Source organism: Mytilus californianus, unplaced genomic scaffold (assembly GCF_021869535.1).
Source record: "Mytilus californianus isolate M0D057914Y unplaced genomic scaffold, xbMytCali1.0.p SCAF_1, whole genome shotgun sequence".
NCBI lineage: Eukaryota > Metazoa > Mollusca > Bivalvia > Mytilida > Mytilidae > Mytilus > Mytilus californianus.
The window spans coordinates 23,632,081-23,649,012 of NW_026262581.1; the positions used below are offsets into that span (position 1 = coordinate 23,632,081).

The 16,932-nt window shown below is 31.9% G+C and overlaps 1 protein-coding gene and 1 long non-coding RNA gene across 10 annotated transcripts in view; one reads left to right on the forward strand and one right to left on the reverse strand.

Moving 5' to 3' along the window:
* The window catches only part of LOC127717431 (S-adenosylhomocysteine hydrolase-like protein 1), a 109,038-nt gene that overhangs the window by 84,990 nt on the left and 7,116 nt on the right, over nt 1–16,932 (reverse strand). For 3 of the 8 annotated variants that reach the window (XM_052223117.1, XM_052223072.1, XM_052223096.1), the window contains exons 2-3: nt 11,642–11,677; nt 1,468–1,555 (exon numbers count right to left, since the gene is read on the reverse strand). In XM_052223117.1, the coding sequence (XP_052079077.1) occupies nt 1,468–1,555; nt 11,642–11,677 (124 nt within the window). Of the gene's footprint in view, nt 1–1,332; nt 1,418–1,467; nt 1,556–11,641; nt 11,678–16,932 lie in introns of all 8 variants that reach the window. The other 5 variants (XM_052223079.1, XM_052223111.1, XM_052223126.1 and 2 more) reach the window with 3 other exon arrangements.
* The window catches only part of LOC127717517 (uncharacterized), a 33,330-nt gene that overhangs the window by 14,805 nt on the left and 1,593 nt on the right, over nt 1–16,932 (forward strand). For both annotated transcript variants that reach the window (XR_007989215.1, XR_007989216.1), the window contains exons 5-6: nt 5,647–5,687; nt 12,464–12,557. This is a non-coding gene — a long non-coding RNA (uncharacterized LOC127717517). The remainder of the gene's footprint in view (nt 1–5,646; nt 5,688–12,463; nt 12,558–16,932) is intronic.

The window sequence follows — 16,932 nt, forward strand, 5'->3', positions numbered from 1 at the left end:
TCAATATAGTCCTCTGAAAGATTAAATTTTGTGTCTAAAAAATTTTTGATACTATTTCTAATAATATATATATACATACAGTCTGTATTTTTTTCAAAACATCACCATATGTTATGTTCTTTACTGAGCTGGATGATATGTATATTAATAAGTTGTATCATGAAAAGGGTCAAGAGTATGAAAGTACTGTTAAAATAAAAATATGAAATTACCTCAATTTATTTCACAATAAAAAAAAAACTACCAAAAAAATTGATGCAAATAAAGAAATTATTAAAATAATAAAAATATGCAACAATTTCTGTTTTCTAAATTTTTTGAAATAGATTTTTCAAATACACACATGTATTTCAAAATTTCAGTCTTTGACCACCTGAAAACACACATATTGTGCACAAAAAAGTAAGTACATCTGTTCCATACAAAAAAAATATAGTGTAATGATTTAGATCTACTCTAAAACTAAAATTATACAATTAAAACACACAAATGACAAAAAAATCAAACCAAACTGATTACTACAACAGAACTGAAATATATACATAAAAAGGACAAGGTTCATCTCTAAATCAAATGATAGAAAAACTAAGGGAAATAACTCTATGCCAAATTAGAAAAGCTTAAGCCATGACATGTGACGATTAGGTTCTGATGGCCCAACAGGAGTTACCATACCAGCTACCATGTTAAAATGAAATGTGTTATTATGAATAATGCATTGCTGAATTCCATGCATAACAGGGCATGTGTATGTGTACATGTGTGTGTGTGTGCTAAACAAAGTGTATAAATAAATTGCATTAGTTGTAATTTAAAAATGAATGAAGTTTGAACGAATTGTAGAAGTGGATGCATTGGAAAACTGATTGGGTTTTGATTAATAAAACAGATATTAAAATTACAGTCACATGTATTAACTATTAGTCAAAATGAAATCATAATTGTCTTACATAAAACTTGTGAACAGTAGTGAAAACGGAATTATTACGAGAACTCACAATGTTTAAATGATTGAAGTAGAAAAGAAAAGCTAGCGGCATATATATCATGTTACAGTAGAAAAAAGCTATTTTCAGATAAGAAATTCACACAATCTTTTTAAGAATAGATGAGACATTTCAGTGCATTAGTTCTAAGCAGCAGATTATGTTAATACATGTATTCATCAATGCAAATTACAAATTACAAACATTTCTGCTTATATACACATTCATGCAAGGCAAGTCAAAGTTTTTCCCACCAAGTACTTCCTGTACATCAGAATACTAATGGCCCCGAATCATGCACACGGTTAGCTATGGTGATCACATGACATGACAGGAAGTGACTTACTTGAACTGTAACTATCAGTTGAGGATTGAGAAATGGACCTACTGCGTAGCTTATTTCTACCATGGGTTAAATTATACTTGATATCCTGAAATCATAATGAATCAGTCAAATGAGTCAAAATGAATCACTACTTACTTGAATCAAAGCTATCTGTGGATGACGAAGCTGAAATTGACCGACTCAAAAGTCGCTTCTTGGTCGGAGTCAAAACGAACTTCACGTCCTGTAATAAAAGCAGAAATATTATGATAATGTCAAAGTTGAATGGTTCCTTTTTAATTCTTAGTGAGAAAGCTTATTTAACCAAATTCCCACAGGAATAATTTAAGAAAGAAATCCCCTCAAATGAAATTTATGTTTTTTTTTTTTAAATGATCAGTTTCATCCTTAGTTTTAATAAAAGAAAGATTTCATTTGGATTAGAAAGAGGTCTGACAATAAATGAAGGTACTTGATAGTTAATAAAGTATTATGTGCTATTCTTATTTATCATTTGCTCTTTTAAATAAAATGCTTCGCTGGGCGCAGCTTGATACGACCGCAGAGGTCGAACCCTGAACAGTTGGGGCAAGTATGGACACAACATTCAAGCTTGATACAGCTCTGAATTTGGATTGTGATTAAATATTTGACACAGCATAGGTTTCTGACACAGAAAGAATGTGGTCTAAGAACTTCAATTTTTTTAATTTACCTATTATGGTCCAATGTCCAAAATCAAAATACATGGTTAGATTCAGCATATCAAAGAACCCCATATATTCAATTTTTGTTGAAATCCAACAAAGTTTAATTTTGGACCCCAATTTGGACCAACTTGAAAACTGGGCCAAAAATCTAAAATCTAAATACATGTTTAGATTCAGCATATCAAAGAACCCCATATATTCAATTTTTGTTGAAATCAAACAAAGTTTAATTTTGGACCCCAACTTGGACCAACTTGAAAACTGGTCCCATAATCAAAAATCTAAACACATGTTTAGATTCAGCATATCAAAGAACCCCAAAATTTCAATTTTTGTTAAAATCAAACTAAGTTTAATTTTGGACCCTTTGGACCTTAATGTAGACCAATTTAAAAAACGGGACCCAAAATTAAAAATCTAAATACACGGTTAGATTTGGCATATCAAGGAACCCCAATAATTAATCTTTTGATGAAATCAAACAAAGTTTAATTTTGGACCCTTTTGACCTCAATATGAACCAATTTGATAGCGGGCCCACAAATAAAAAATCTAAATACATGGTAAGATTCAGCATATCAAAGAACCCCATATATTCAATTTTTGTTGAAATCAAACAAAGTTTAATTTTGGACCCCAATTTGGACCAACTTGAAAACTGGGCCAAAAATCTAAAATCTAAATACATGTTTAGATTCAGCATATCAAAGAACCCCATATATTCAATTTTTGTTGAAATCAAACAAAGTTTAATTTTGGACCCCAACTTGGACCAACTTGAAAACTGGGCCCATAATCAAAAATCTAAACACATGTTTAGATTCAGCATATCAAAGAACCCCAAGAATTCAATTTTTGTTAAAATCAAACTAAGTTTAATTTTGGACCCTTTGGACCTTAATGTAGACCAATTTAAAAACGGGACCCAAAATTAAAAATCTAAATACACGGTTAGATTTGGCATATCAAAGAACCCCAATAATTCAATTTTTTATGAAATCAAACAAAGTTTAATTTTGGACCCTTTTGACCTCAATATGAACCAATTTGATAGCGGGTCCACAAATAAAAAATCTAAATACATGGTTAGATTCAGCATATCAAAGAACCCCAAGAATTCAATTTTTGATGAAATCAAACAAAGTTTAATTTTGGACCCTTTTGACCTCAATGTGGACAAAGTTGATAACGGGGCCCAAAAATCAAAAATCTAAATACATGGTTAGATTCAGCATATCAAAGAACCCCATATATTCAATTTTTGTTGAAATCAAACAAAGTTTAATTTTGGACCCCGATTTGGACCAACTTGAAAACTGGGCCCATAATCAAAAATCTAAATACATGTTTAGATTCAGCATATCAAAGAACCCTAAAAATTCAATTTTTGTTAAAATCAAACTAAGTTTAATTTTGGACCCTTTTGACCTTAATGTAGACCAATTTGAAAACGGAACCAAAAATTAAGAATCTAAATACACGGTTAGATTCGGCATATCAAAGAACCCCAATAATTCAATTTTTGAAGAAATCAAACAAAGTTAAATTTTGGTCCCTTTTGACCTCAATATGGACCAATTTAAAAACGGGGCCCAAAATCCAAAAACTTAATACTTGGTTAGATTCAGCATATTAAAGAACCCCAAGAATTCAAGAATAAAACCCCATTGAAATTGATCAAGAAATAAGCAATTTATACGAAGTATCTTCTTTTGCACAATACTGTGCAATTGAATATTTCTTGCTATTGTGCAATACTGTACAATTGACAATTTCTTGCTATTGCGCAATATTGTGCTATTGGATATTTCTTGCTATTGCGCAATACTGTGCAATTGAAGATTTCTTGCAATTGCGCAATACAGTGCAATTGAAGATTTCTTGCAATTGTGCAATACTGTGCAATTGAAAATTTCTTGCTATTGCACAATACTTATTATATAATAATTTACACATCCTGTTTGGTGTGTATCTCCTACCATATCATTATTATTTGCTTTTAAATATTAATCAGAAATAACCAACTTAAAATGGGAAATTTTAAAAGAAAAAAAAAAGGAAAAAAATAAAAAAAAATAAAAAAAAAAATCCCCCCCCCCCAAATTTTTGGAACCCCCTTATGATTCATCACCCCCAAACTCAATCCCAGCCTTCCCTTTGTGGTATGGTACCTTGCAGTACAATTTCAGAGAGATCCATACACTTGAACACAAGTTATTGTCTGGAAACTAGAAAAATGCTTATTTTTGGCCCCTTTTTGGCCCCCTATTCCTAAACGTTTCGGGCAATTACCCACAAACTCAATTCCAGCTTTCCCTTTGTGATATGGAACCTTGTAGTACAATTTCAGAAATATCCAAACACTTACACACAAGTTATTGTCATGAAACTAGAAAAATGCTTGTTTTTTGCCCCTTTTTTGGCCCCTAATTCCTAAAATTTTGAGGCAATTACCCCCAAAATCAATTACAGCCTTCCCTTTGTGATATGGAACCTTGTGGTACAATGTCAGAGAGATCCATACACTTACACACAAGTTATTGTCTGGAAGTTACAAAAATGCTTATTTTTGGCCCCTTTTTGGCCCCTAATTCCTTAACTGTTGGTACCATAACCCCCAAAATCAATCCCAACCTTCCTTTCATGGTATTGAACCTTATGGTAAAATTTTATGGAGATCCATTCAGTTAAACTAAAGTTAGAGTGCGAAAACCAATGTGTCTTCGGACGACGCCGGACGACGCCAGACGACGACGACGACGACGACGACGACGACGACGACGACGACGACGACGCCAACGTCATACCAATATACGACCAAAAAATTTTCAATTTTTGCGGTCGTATAAAAAATGAGTAAAATCTTGCTGGGAAATTGGATTATCTTCCCTTTGATTGAGAATCCATGTGTTTTCCAACAATACTGATCATTCATATCTTTTTTCATTTAATGATTTATAGAAAGAAAAATGTAGGCTAACTCAATGTTTTCTATCAATGATCGAAAAAAAAATGTCTTGATATCACAATAGCGAAATCAGCATGAAGATGCAGACAATAATCCACATAATATACAACACTTGTAATTAGACTTTGAAAAACACATTCTGTGCTCATGCATGGGTATAATTTAAATTTGAAGTATCATTGAGCAGGAAGTGATAGCAATATTGTTTGAACAGTGGATCTTAAAAGGGTAAACAATAATATTACAACTGAACATTACCCAGTAGTATGAAAGATCTCTACCAAAATATTAAAATTTTCCTAAATACTATTATACTTGAAAAGCTGAGAAATATGTTTTGACAATAACCAATGCATGAATGGATGGTCATACATTTGTACACTGAGTGAGTGAAACTGAAGGACAAATAAGGTCATTGCAGCATATATACTCCCACCTAATCCATGCATATAATATATAGACAAATTTAATGAATCAGAAAAAAATTATCCCCGAAGGACATCTTCTGATTTCTTTAAATCTTAATAATCAAGATAATAGCTTGTTTACAAACTATGTGTATATATAAATTAACCAGTGGCACTGATGTGAAAGTTTCCCAATGATTACATAAAATATTCATCAACTTGGTTATTTTATTTCTCTTTTATTTTTCAGATAAGACAGATAAAGACTTTATACACGACCCATTGTAAAATGTAAGTTGTACATACAATAATATTACCCTGCTTTACCAGTGAAGACAGGTTTATTTAGTATTGATCACTATCATCAACCATTCACTAAAATCCTTTCATGAACGAGATATCAAAGAATAAGATATACAATGTGTAAAACTGTTAACCGCAGCATAATAACAGTGCCTACTGACTTGGAAATTTTCTTTTTTCTTTAAGGTTATCATAAAGTTGATTTCAGATATTTTTTCAGAACAAAATGATAAATTGTGAGCAGTAAAGCTCACAAATCCATTCCCCATATCTCAGTTTGTTATGGGAAACCCTTAAAGTTGGAAAGATAATAAATCTGAAACAGGAGGACACACGTCTTTGACAAACATGTACTGAACGAAAATTTAAACAAAACATTGCAGACAAAAAGTCTAAGTAAGGGCAAAATCACTTGGCAGGCAAGTTTTGAGAAAGTGGCTTAATTGTTTAAAGACATGACTTGTTATCATATCCTATCACAGAAAGTTATTAGAACTCCTCTCTCAAAATAACAATAGGGAAAATTTCAAGGGTAGATTTAAATGACACCATTGGTGACCTATATAGTTGCTTACTTGTAGGTCATTTGGGTTCTAGGGGATAGTTGTTTCATTTGCTATCATACCACATCTTCTTACTTTATATCACAATGTAGATTTATTAATTGGAAACATCTACATGGGAGTTTAAGAGAAAATGGTGCATAGGTTTTCAAATCATCAACCATGGGTTGCTCAAAACTTTTAACAAGTGGAACAAATGTACTAAATAACTTGTGGACAACAATTATTAGTGTTTTTCAAGAACAATCACAGGAACTTTGTCTCTGAAAAAAATTAAAATACATCAAGGTATATAGGTATTTGTTGTCAGAGACTTAAGTGCCTGTGATAACAACCCAGTCCAACAAAACCATGCTATCGAATATCCCCAAAAATGCAATTTTTCCTCAATCAACGAAAATTGGTATCCAGGAAAATAAATGAATCCACAGAACGTACTTTCAAATTCTACATAAACTTTCATCCAAAAATATTGTCCAGTTGCCCTACACTTCTGTACTTATAAATATGGTTGCTAAATTTCTTGAATGTTAAAAAATAGAAAAAAAATTAACTAAAGCAGAAGTAGAAGAAACCTAAAAGAATAAATATAAACCAGATAATAATGTTCTAATGATACAGATGGTATATGACTGTCAGACACGCCAATTAAAAAAAAAACAAGTCTATATAAAATCTCATGCACTAAAAGTACTACTGTACATATAAGTACAATGTATAATTCAGGTTTTCAGTGAATCACTGATATCAGGTGATTCGAATAAATATAGTAAAACTCATTTACCTAACAACTTCTTCATATTTTCTATGGGGGATTTTAAACACAAGTGGACCTAATGAACCCTAATGCATGTCATAAGTATTTTTAATCTGTTATAGGTTGTTTTAAATATTAATTATAAACTATGTGCAAATCAGGATAACAGGCAGGTCCCAACTTCGATTTACAGCCATACCATGACTTCCTTTTAAATATACAGTAATGATCTTTTCATATAACTTTCATACAGACATGTTTATCTCTACTGTCTCTTATATATATTAATTAGTGTGCCCTTCATGAGCCTGTGGTCATGGTTTCTGTCTGCCATGGTTGTTTTTTGTTTAATGTTTATATTTCTTTAGCTTTTAGCCTAATTGTTTATGTACATTAGGGGTCAGACCTATAATCAGACAGTCCCATAATCCGACAGTCCTGTAGTCTGACAGTCCTATAATCGGACAACCCATTAGTACAACAGTCCTATAATCCGACAGCTTGATAGTCCGATGCGTGGTCACTTGTCTCTGAAATATATGCCTATATAGACATGGAATGTTTGAAAATTGATATATTTTTTTACACAGAAAATTATCAAATCAGTCTGTATGACATCTTTAAAAAAAACATAAAAAGTAAAAAAAATTATAATCCTATGAAATATTGTGGTATTACTTTAGTGTCCGTTCCTAGCAAAATATACTGTCATGTTTTAAATTCACGATTGAATGAGTGGATGGCAGCTAATAAAACTCTATGCAATGATCAGAACGGTTTTCGTGAGAAGAGAAGTTGGGAAGAGCATATACATACGCTCCATACTGTCATCAATGATGGAAAGATATTGAAACTTTCAACTTTTGTGTGCTTCATAGGTATGCGAAAGGCGTTCGACTCCGTCCCTAGAAATCTTCTTTGTGCTTTATTTGGCCTTTTTAACTTTTTTGGATTTGAGCGTCACTGATGAGTCTTTTGTAGACGAATCACGCATCTGGCGTATATACAAAATTTAATCCTGGTATCTATGATGAGTCTATTTGGTATAAAATGTTTAAAGCTGGAACACGTGGAAAGTTCCCTAAACCGCAATACAATCTCTGTACGATTATGTTAAATGCTCCGTTAAAGTTAACGCCCGTCTTACACCATGGTTCAACATCGATTCGGGGGTTAAACAATGATGTTTGATGTCGACTATTCCTTTTGCGGTGTACATAAATGACCTGGCCGAATGAGTAAACAACTTAAACTATGGTATAAGGATTGACGATATTGCGTTAAGCATACTACTGTATGCCGACGACATCACTGTTATTGCGCCGGACGAACACAAACTTCAGAGAATCCAAAAGAGGTTGCGTCTTGGTGTGATGACTGGAAACTTGGAGTCAATCGGTCGAAAACCAAAGTATTGCATTAGGTCTAGTTAATGGTAAACCACAAGTGGTAGGTCATTGACATTTGGTATGCAGTTGTATTAGCATTGGCATATCTCCTTTCCATGAAAATTATTTGGCTCCGTCCCCTTAGTCATGGTCTACTGACTCTGAAAATGTTGCTAAGTTTACATGTATTAGTTTGAGATTAGGTCAGTTCAAGGGGAACCATTTAGAGTAGGCAAATGTTAATTGGTATTCAGTTGTATAAATATTAGCACATCTCATTACCATGGAGAATATTTGGCCCCGCCCCATCAGTCATGGTCTGTCCACTTATAAACTTTTGCTTAGTTTACATGTATTAGTAAATTCGGTGTGAGCCAAGGCTCTGTGTTGAAGACTGTACCTTGACCTATAATGGTTTACTTTTATAAATTGTGACTTGGATGGAGAGTTGTCTCATTGGCACTCATACCACATTTTCCTATATCTAATTAGTTTGTAATTAGATCAGTTTAAGATGAACTGCTTATGTTAAGGCAATGATATTTTGTATGCAAATTTTTTGGCATTTGCAAGTATCGTTTCCATGGAGATTATATAGCCCCACCTCCTCTTCATGGTTCATTGACTTTGAAACTTTTACATAGTTTACAAGTTAATGTTTGTGTTTAGGTTTGTTTAAAGGGAACGACTAATAAGTCAATGGTATTTGGTATGCAGTTGTATTAGCTTTTGCACTTCTCATTTACATGGAGATTGTTTAGCCATGTACCTCAGTCATGGTTTATTGACTTTCAATATTTGCATAACTTATAAAACATGTCTGCCTTTTTTATTGCCAAGTTGTTTATCCTGGCTTTTTTTTCTAACTCAAAACTTATTTAAATTTCATCCTAGCCCCCTAACCCCACTGCCACCCCCCTCCCCCCTAAAAATCAAACAGTAACTTACTAATTGTTCAAACAGTATAGGATGAAAATGTTATACCATTACAACGCATTCAACTTTTTAATTTTAATCATTGCTCGTGTTTCTTCATCAGTATGCTAATAAGCCTAGACGAGATCCATGTCCTTTGCAGCAACACGGCTTCGTGTCGGACCAACTGACTGTCAGATTAACGGACTGTCGGATTAACGGACTGTTGGATTAACAGACTGTCGGATTAACGGACTGTCGAATTATTGGACCGTCTGACTATCTTATCAAAGTCACAGTTTTAGCATTGATGCCAAGAAAAATGTTATCTGTACAAATATACACTACAATAAACTGACCAATCTAAAGGAACATAAATCATGAACATTTAAAAAATAATGAAAAAGTTTAACAACAACAAAAGAGAATAATCTGAACATGCTGAAACTAATGTGTAACATACATATTATGCATAAGTATCCTAAAGTCTAGCTTTAATTCATATCAATACTATTGTAACAATTCTTGTGTACCCATGCATTTACAAGTATAAACAATTTATCAGTGAACTATTTTTATTCACTGCCTACAATAGTTATTTTAAAAAGCATTATTTTTTCTAATCTGTGAGTTTATCTGTTAATCTGCCCCATTATCCCGCCTAAGACCTTACAAGGTTAAAGTTTTGGTTTAAGGTAATTCAAAAGGAAGTTCTAGTCATATCAACATAAAACGTGTTTATTTAGGGTTTTGACCTAGATTTCATTGTTCACTGAACATGGAGATATGATAGTGTGAGCAGGACATGGTGTCCTTTGGACACATATTCTTGTTTATTTAATTTTTTTTAGCAAATTTTCAGTACAATTTTAATTCTATTGAGTTTTTAGAATTGAATTTAGTATCCTCCTGGTGTAACAATTCAGTTCAGGTGACATTCTCATAGATTTACCAGTTTTATTACCTAAGCAATTTTGGCTAAAACTCTGAAAATCTTTTTAAATATTGCTTGATTGAATTAGAATACAATTGTGAACACTTGCAAGAGATCACTATTTAACACATACTGTGTATGCTGTAATTTTGTGCATTTTCGTAAGTTAAACATGCTTCAATAAGACAGACTATGAAACAAAACTGTGCAATGTTCGCCTTTTCAGAATCGAAAGAACTATGGGTAATTTCATTGTATGTACACCAAAATGAAAATTATGTCCTGTCATTGGTTGAATTTCCAATGTTTAGATCGTTTTAACCAATCACAAAGTTTTTGGTGTACATCTTTTAAATATTACCCAGAATTCATTAGATTTTGAAAGATATTTCCTCCATCTTTAGCAAATAAACATTCCTGCTGTAGCATAACAAATTATGTACATGTAGTAGTAATGTGATTAAGTATTTTTCAGCAGAAATATTTTTTTTCTGCAGCACCTATTTATCCGTAAAACAAAGTAAAATAATTACAACATCAACAGCTTAGAAAAAAGAAATCACTGCCAAAATACTGTTTGTTGTTATTAAATTAGATTCATATTAAGCTATAAATTCTTTATTTAATAATTATAAATGATCATTATGCTACATGTATCCCAGCTATAAATTTTCATATTTATGTTATATGATAAATTTCAGTTTATATTTATATAAATATATATATATATATATATATAACAATTTTATGAGACAAGTCTTAAAAATAAACTTAAGTTTGTTTGATATAAAAATTTGTGAATTGAATACACAACTCTCTATGATTAATGTCCAATCTTATCTAATTGGTTTCAAACTTTCTTCTGACATTTCTACTTGGAAATTTGCAATGATATTACATCTTTTTGTCGTAGAAACTGTTTAAAATGCATCTATGGGTGGAACTAGTTTTATTCTCAATAAAAAAATTATTATTATTTGTACAAGGAGGGTACTAACAGCTAACAAATTTGACATAAGATGATTGGATAATATATAACATGTGGATTCATTTCATTTGTGGATACATATCAGTTTTTCAGGAATTCTATAAAATAATACATGTATTCAATTTCAACACACCAGCTTCTTAAAGACAGTGTTGACAAAGCGCACAGTAAGCTTAGCAGCGGGCCATGAAATAGACAGGAAGTACAATATTAGGAAGAAAATGCTCTCCGACAACAAAACCAGAAGCATTTTTAAAATCATTGTTGGTGCATTGAAATACCTAGTGTGTTGAAACAGGGTAGCCTAGGTCAAAGAGAAATAAAAACAAACTGATATATACATTTTGTTCATGCATGAATGAATCCACATGATAGTGTTTCTAGCCTACGACAGTACCTTCTTTTTCTTGCCAACGTTTATAAGTTTGATATCCTAAAATAAAAAAAGATCACATGCTACAGAAACAATACACATCTTCTACATGGGGAAATTACTGTATGGCAATACACTATTCCTTTAAATAATTGCAATTGACTAAAAGTAAAGACATTTTGACACTTGTATGCAAATTTGTCTGCTATTACTTTAAATTATACAAGTTCCTGCAAATTTTTCGTCACAATTTAAAAAATTTGACTTCATAATTACAAAGTGATTGTTGCATGACGTCAGATGGTTATTCATCTAGCAATTTCTAGGGTAATTTCACAGACAATTTATCTAAAAATCTGAAAGTGTATACGTCAATTAGCGCCTAATTTTGCTGCTGATACTGTGCATGCACAGTGCAATACAATATTGCTTGGAAATTTTTACATCATTAGTACAGTGTCTATACATGTATATCTATATAAATATCATAATTCTAGTTTTTCTAAATAACTTTGCCATACAATAAAAGTTTGTGCAAGTTGATATTCTACATAGGATCGAACATAATGTTGTTTTCATATTCATGCAATAAAATCATAATATAATACATGAACAAATGAAGGGGCACTTTAAAATAATTCATTGATATATATTAGTAATGTATACTTATAAATTTATGCAAAAATGTACATGATATTTTAACCTGTTCTTTTTTCTACCTGTAACTTCTTTTGATCATGCATGTATACTATATATAAATAATTAAAGGTTAACCTTATAATTGTATAAGTATCCTAGATTTTGATTGGTTGATAGCTAGTTAAAATTTCTCATGTTTATTTTTAGATGAATTTTCTGCATATTTCATCACCTCCGGGGTATATATACAATGCGTATATGCACAACCAAGTATAGATATTTTTTTCACATTTCTGCCAAGGTATTTATCATAACCCTTTACATGCTTTTTTAATCTTTCAAAGTAAGCCTGTGAGGCTTGATCATTTGTGTGATTATCAAATGAATCTGTTATTGCTATTAATGTCTTGATAGCAAAAGATTAATTGAATTTCATTTCGATTTGTTAAGCTTAACCACCTCTATTGATATTCGGTGTAATTAAATAGATACATCAAGATCAAAAGGGGTTTTGGGGGAAAATATCAGTCTTGAGAAAAAATTTCGCCTATCAGCTCAGGAGATTTTTCCTTCTCTACACTTCATTTTTTGCATTTTCCCTTGAACCTGATTAATATATTGGTTTAATATTACTCAGTGATTCTGTAGATAAAAATGTTAATCTCTTAATTGAAACTTCCAATTTGAGTGAAAAATTAGGCCAAATAAGTCCCTTGCCACACCTCAGTCCATTAGACAGCAGTTAACAATTAACAGACAACACACTGATTAAATCTTTTCTTTTAAGTGCAGTTAATTCTCCTAACAATTGTTTAGACAATTACATTTTGTATAGCAGAAATCTTAAAATTGATTCAAACAAGAAAAACATTAATTGATACATGCAGTCGCCTACACAAATCACGTAAATAGAAGAGATATCAATCAAATACTCAATTTTCTATTTTCTCTGAAGTTGAAATAAAAAAACAGCCATTTATATAATTACCAGACAGAATCCTAAGGATGAAACAATTTTTTGCTTTGAGTTTTAAATTTGACATATTTTTGCCTTTGTAATGAAAACAAATGTTCAGACAGTACAGTAATATGATAGATATTGCTTTTCCATCTGTTTTATAGTGAGAGGGGAAAGGCCTGAAGGTGCAGGATGGGTATAACTTATACATTGTAGTACAAACTTTTCTAAAATTGCCCAATTATAAATTTTGAAATTATAAAGAAACTTAGGTTTCAACTCCCTCAGGCAAAGTTGACCTTAGATGGAATTGGCTATTTGTTTTAGGTATTTTTGTCATACAGCTCTTCAACTGTTTCAGTACTTATACATCCCTTGGATTTCAAATGTTTGGCTTTGAGCTTCCTGATGAAGGTAAATCCAGAAAAGCGCTTCGGACGCATGAAATTATTAAACGTGTTGTTTTCAAGTTTTTACATCACTGGGTCGATACCTCTGCTGGTGGACTATCAGTCCCTGAGGGTATCATCAGCTCAGTAGTCAGTACTTCAGTACTGACATGATTAATAACAAACTTTTCTAAAATTGCCCGGTTATAAATTTTGAAATTATAAAGAAACTAAGGTTTCAACTCCCTCAGGCAAAGTTGACTTTAGATGGATTTGGCTATTTGTTTTAAGTATTTTTGTCATATAGCTCTTCAACTGTTTCGGTACTTATACATTCCTCGGATTTCAAATGTTTGGCTTTGAGCGTTCCTGATGAAGGTAAATCAAGAAAAGCGCTTCGGACGCATGAAATTATTAAACGTGTTGTTTTCAATTTTTTGTAGCTTGTCCTACCCTGCCTTCACAACGGACTGGAAATAAATTGCTGTTTCTTTTGCCTTTTATCATAATAAGTTCCAAGTACAGTTCATTGCTATATTTAGAGATATGGATTAAACATATATAAGCAAATAAACATTTGAAATTTTGATTTGACAAAGAAAATCTTGATTGGACAAAGATGCCTATCTGTTAGCTATAGATGGGTGGACAAAAAGTAAAATCCATAATATAGTGTACTTTTGGCAAACATCTTAACAAGTTCTGTGTCGAACATTGAGTCCAACAAAGAAGGGATGTTAATTCCAAATCTCTAAAAATTATAAGACTTATATAAATCAATTCATGACAGAACGCTGAGGCAATCAACTTTCCTTAAACTTGACAAAAATGAGGTTAAAAAAAAAAGTTTCATTGGTTTATTTCAAGATGAATGCTGGATCTTGCTAATTACTAACAGATTTTCTATTTTAGGAACTGTAATTTCAGTCAGACAGTGGTTGTCATTTGTTGCTGTATATATATATTTCATTTATTGTTTTGTACATATATTAGGCAGTTATTTCTTTTGTCTGAATTGTTTCACATTTTTTCTTTTATAGCTGACTATGTGGTATGGGATTTACTCATTTTTGAAGGCTGTACAGTGACCAATAGTTGTTAACTTCTACTTTATTCTGTCTCTGGTTGAGAGTTACACTTACAGTGTATGTCATTAGCAATCATACCACATCTTGGTTCTTTTGTAGCATTAGATTTGTGTTTTGGAGGTGCCTTTTATCATGTGTATAGGTTTCAATTGGTATGAGCAATGCTCAGAATTATAGGCAGGGCAAGGATACAGTGGTTCCTTAGTCAAATGTTTTTACTCTTTTTAGAATAAATTGATCAGGCTGCTGGTTTTCTCATTTAAATTGTTTCACATTTTTTGTCAGCTTATTAAAACAGTATGGGTTTTGCTCTGATCGTTCAAAGTTCAGTGACTTGTACTGTAGTTGTTTTCATCGTCATCCTAATTGGTTTCTGGTGGCAATCATATCACATCTCCTTATTTCTATATTTAGTTGGTAGTCACAAATTGTCTCCAAAATATCCTTTTTTTCATACGAATTCTCTACTTTTTGCAGAACTTAAGAGTTTGAAATTAATCTTGTGCTTCATTGTAAATCAACAGAATAATGACTTTCAAAAAATTAACATACATTTTTGTAGTTGCAAACTCATGTTTCACCCAAGTTAAGGTACTAAATTACCAAAAAAACAAAATGACCCAACATTTAAATCCCACAGGGTATGTCAACAGATATATGCAAGGCATGGAATTTAATGACAAAAGTTAAATAGGAGAAAGGTCACACAGTTGACCTTGAGATGTATTACCTTTCGTTTTCTTATATCAATTCTGCCTCATTGACAAACATGTACATACACCCTATACTCCCCATCCCTCTTTCCTCCGACATACCTCAATTTAATTATGATATTATCATTATTCAAAAATACCATTCACTTTTACGATGCATAGATGTCATGCATGCAGTGTGACATTATTTACCTTGTGGCCATAAAATGAATTATTTTATGACAACATCGACCTTAACAAATCTGTACAATGATATGTAGAGGACATTATGCTATTCTCAAAGTCAATCATCTTCTGTTCATTGCCGACATAAATATAATTTTTCAAAATATTTATTTCAAATAATACATGTATGTAGTAGAATGGTTTTGAAGTGAGTAGGGAAGGCGAATAAAAGTGTCTTGAAAATGTCAACTTTACAATAACCTGAGGACAGTCCAACCCATTAATAAGTTGTATGATTTATTAAGAATGTACATAAAGATTTATGTTGAGATATTAGTAGAATTAGATAATTAATCAATGTTACAAATTGAAACTGAGTATGGATTTGACATGCAGCCAGGTGTTTCAAGATGAAACTAATGGAAAAGCTACAAATTTGAATTGAACACAGTCTAAGTTTTCCCCACAAATTCTTTGAAAGAAACTTGAACAAAAAAGGGGCATAAGGGGTTGACCTAAAAGATAGTTTTCTTGAATTTTGTAGGCATGTGTCTAAAAATTAATGAGAGGGTTAAATTTTAAAGGACAGGGCGCTAACTAATGCATGCCCACCCGGGACCGCTATGCATACATTTTCTCTAGGGAAAACACTGTCAGAACAACAACAGATAATCTAAATAAAACTGATGCTTGACTAAATCATATAAATGTCTAGTACATGGCATCTTATCAAAGGCAATCATGTTTTTGACATGCATCTTGGTGTCTGCAGATGTGTGCAAGTATATTTTGAACAATTTAATATTGCACATAACAGAAATAGTTTTGAATAGCTAAAAGAAAAAAACATTAGCTAAGAATATATATTTCAAATGGTATACAACATGTACACAGTACAGGTACCTGTATATCAAATCATTAAGGCCATTGAAAATTGAATGTTGGTTTCCCCTAATTCAAGAAAATTTTAAAGAGTCGGCAGGCAGGAAAATCTTTTTATTTCATTTTTTGGGCTAAAAATCAAATGAGGCACGTGCAGTTTCTCTCTACAGAGATTCTTTCTTAACCATTGACAGGAAATACTTGAAAAAAAACTTTGACATTATATCTTGGTCTATATTGTGATATGAGCTGATCTTTAAGAATATCAAATGAAACATTTTCTATGAAATTTAATAAGACAATTAAAGTGTCATTGATAATAGTCTTATAAGAGAGTCTCAACCTTTTTTTTTTTCTATCTGTTAAAAAAAAATTGCCTTAAAGGGTAGAAGCAGACCTGCCAAGGTTAAGGGAATGCATGGCTGGATCAATTTTAGAAATTTACTATGTACATGTATCTAACATGTTTGGAGTAACCTAG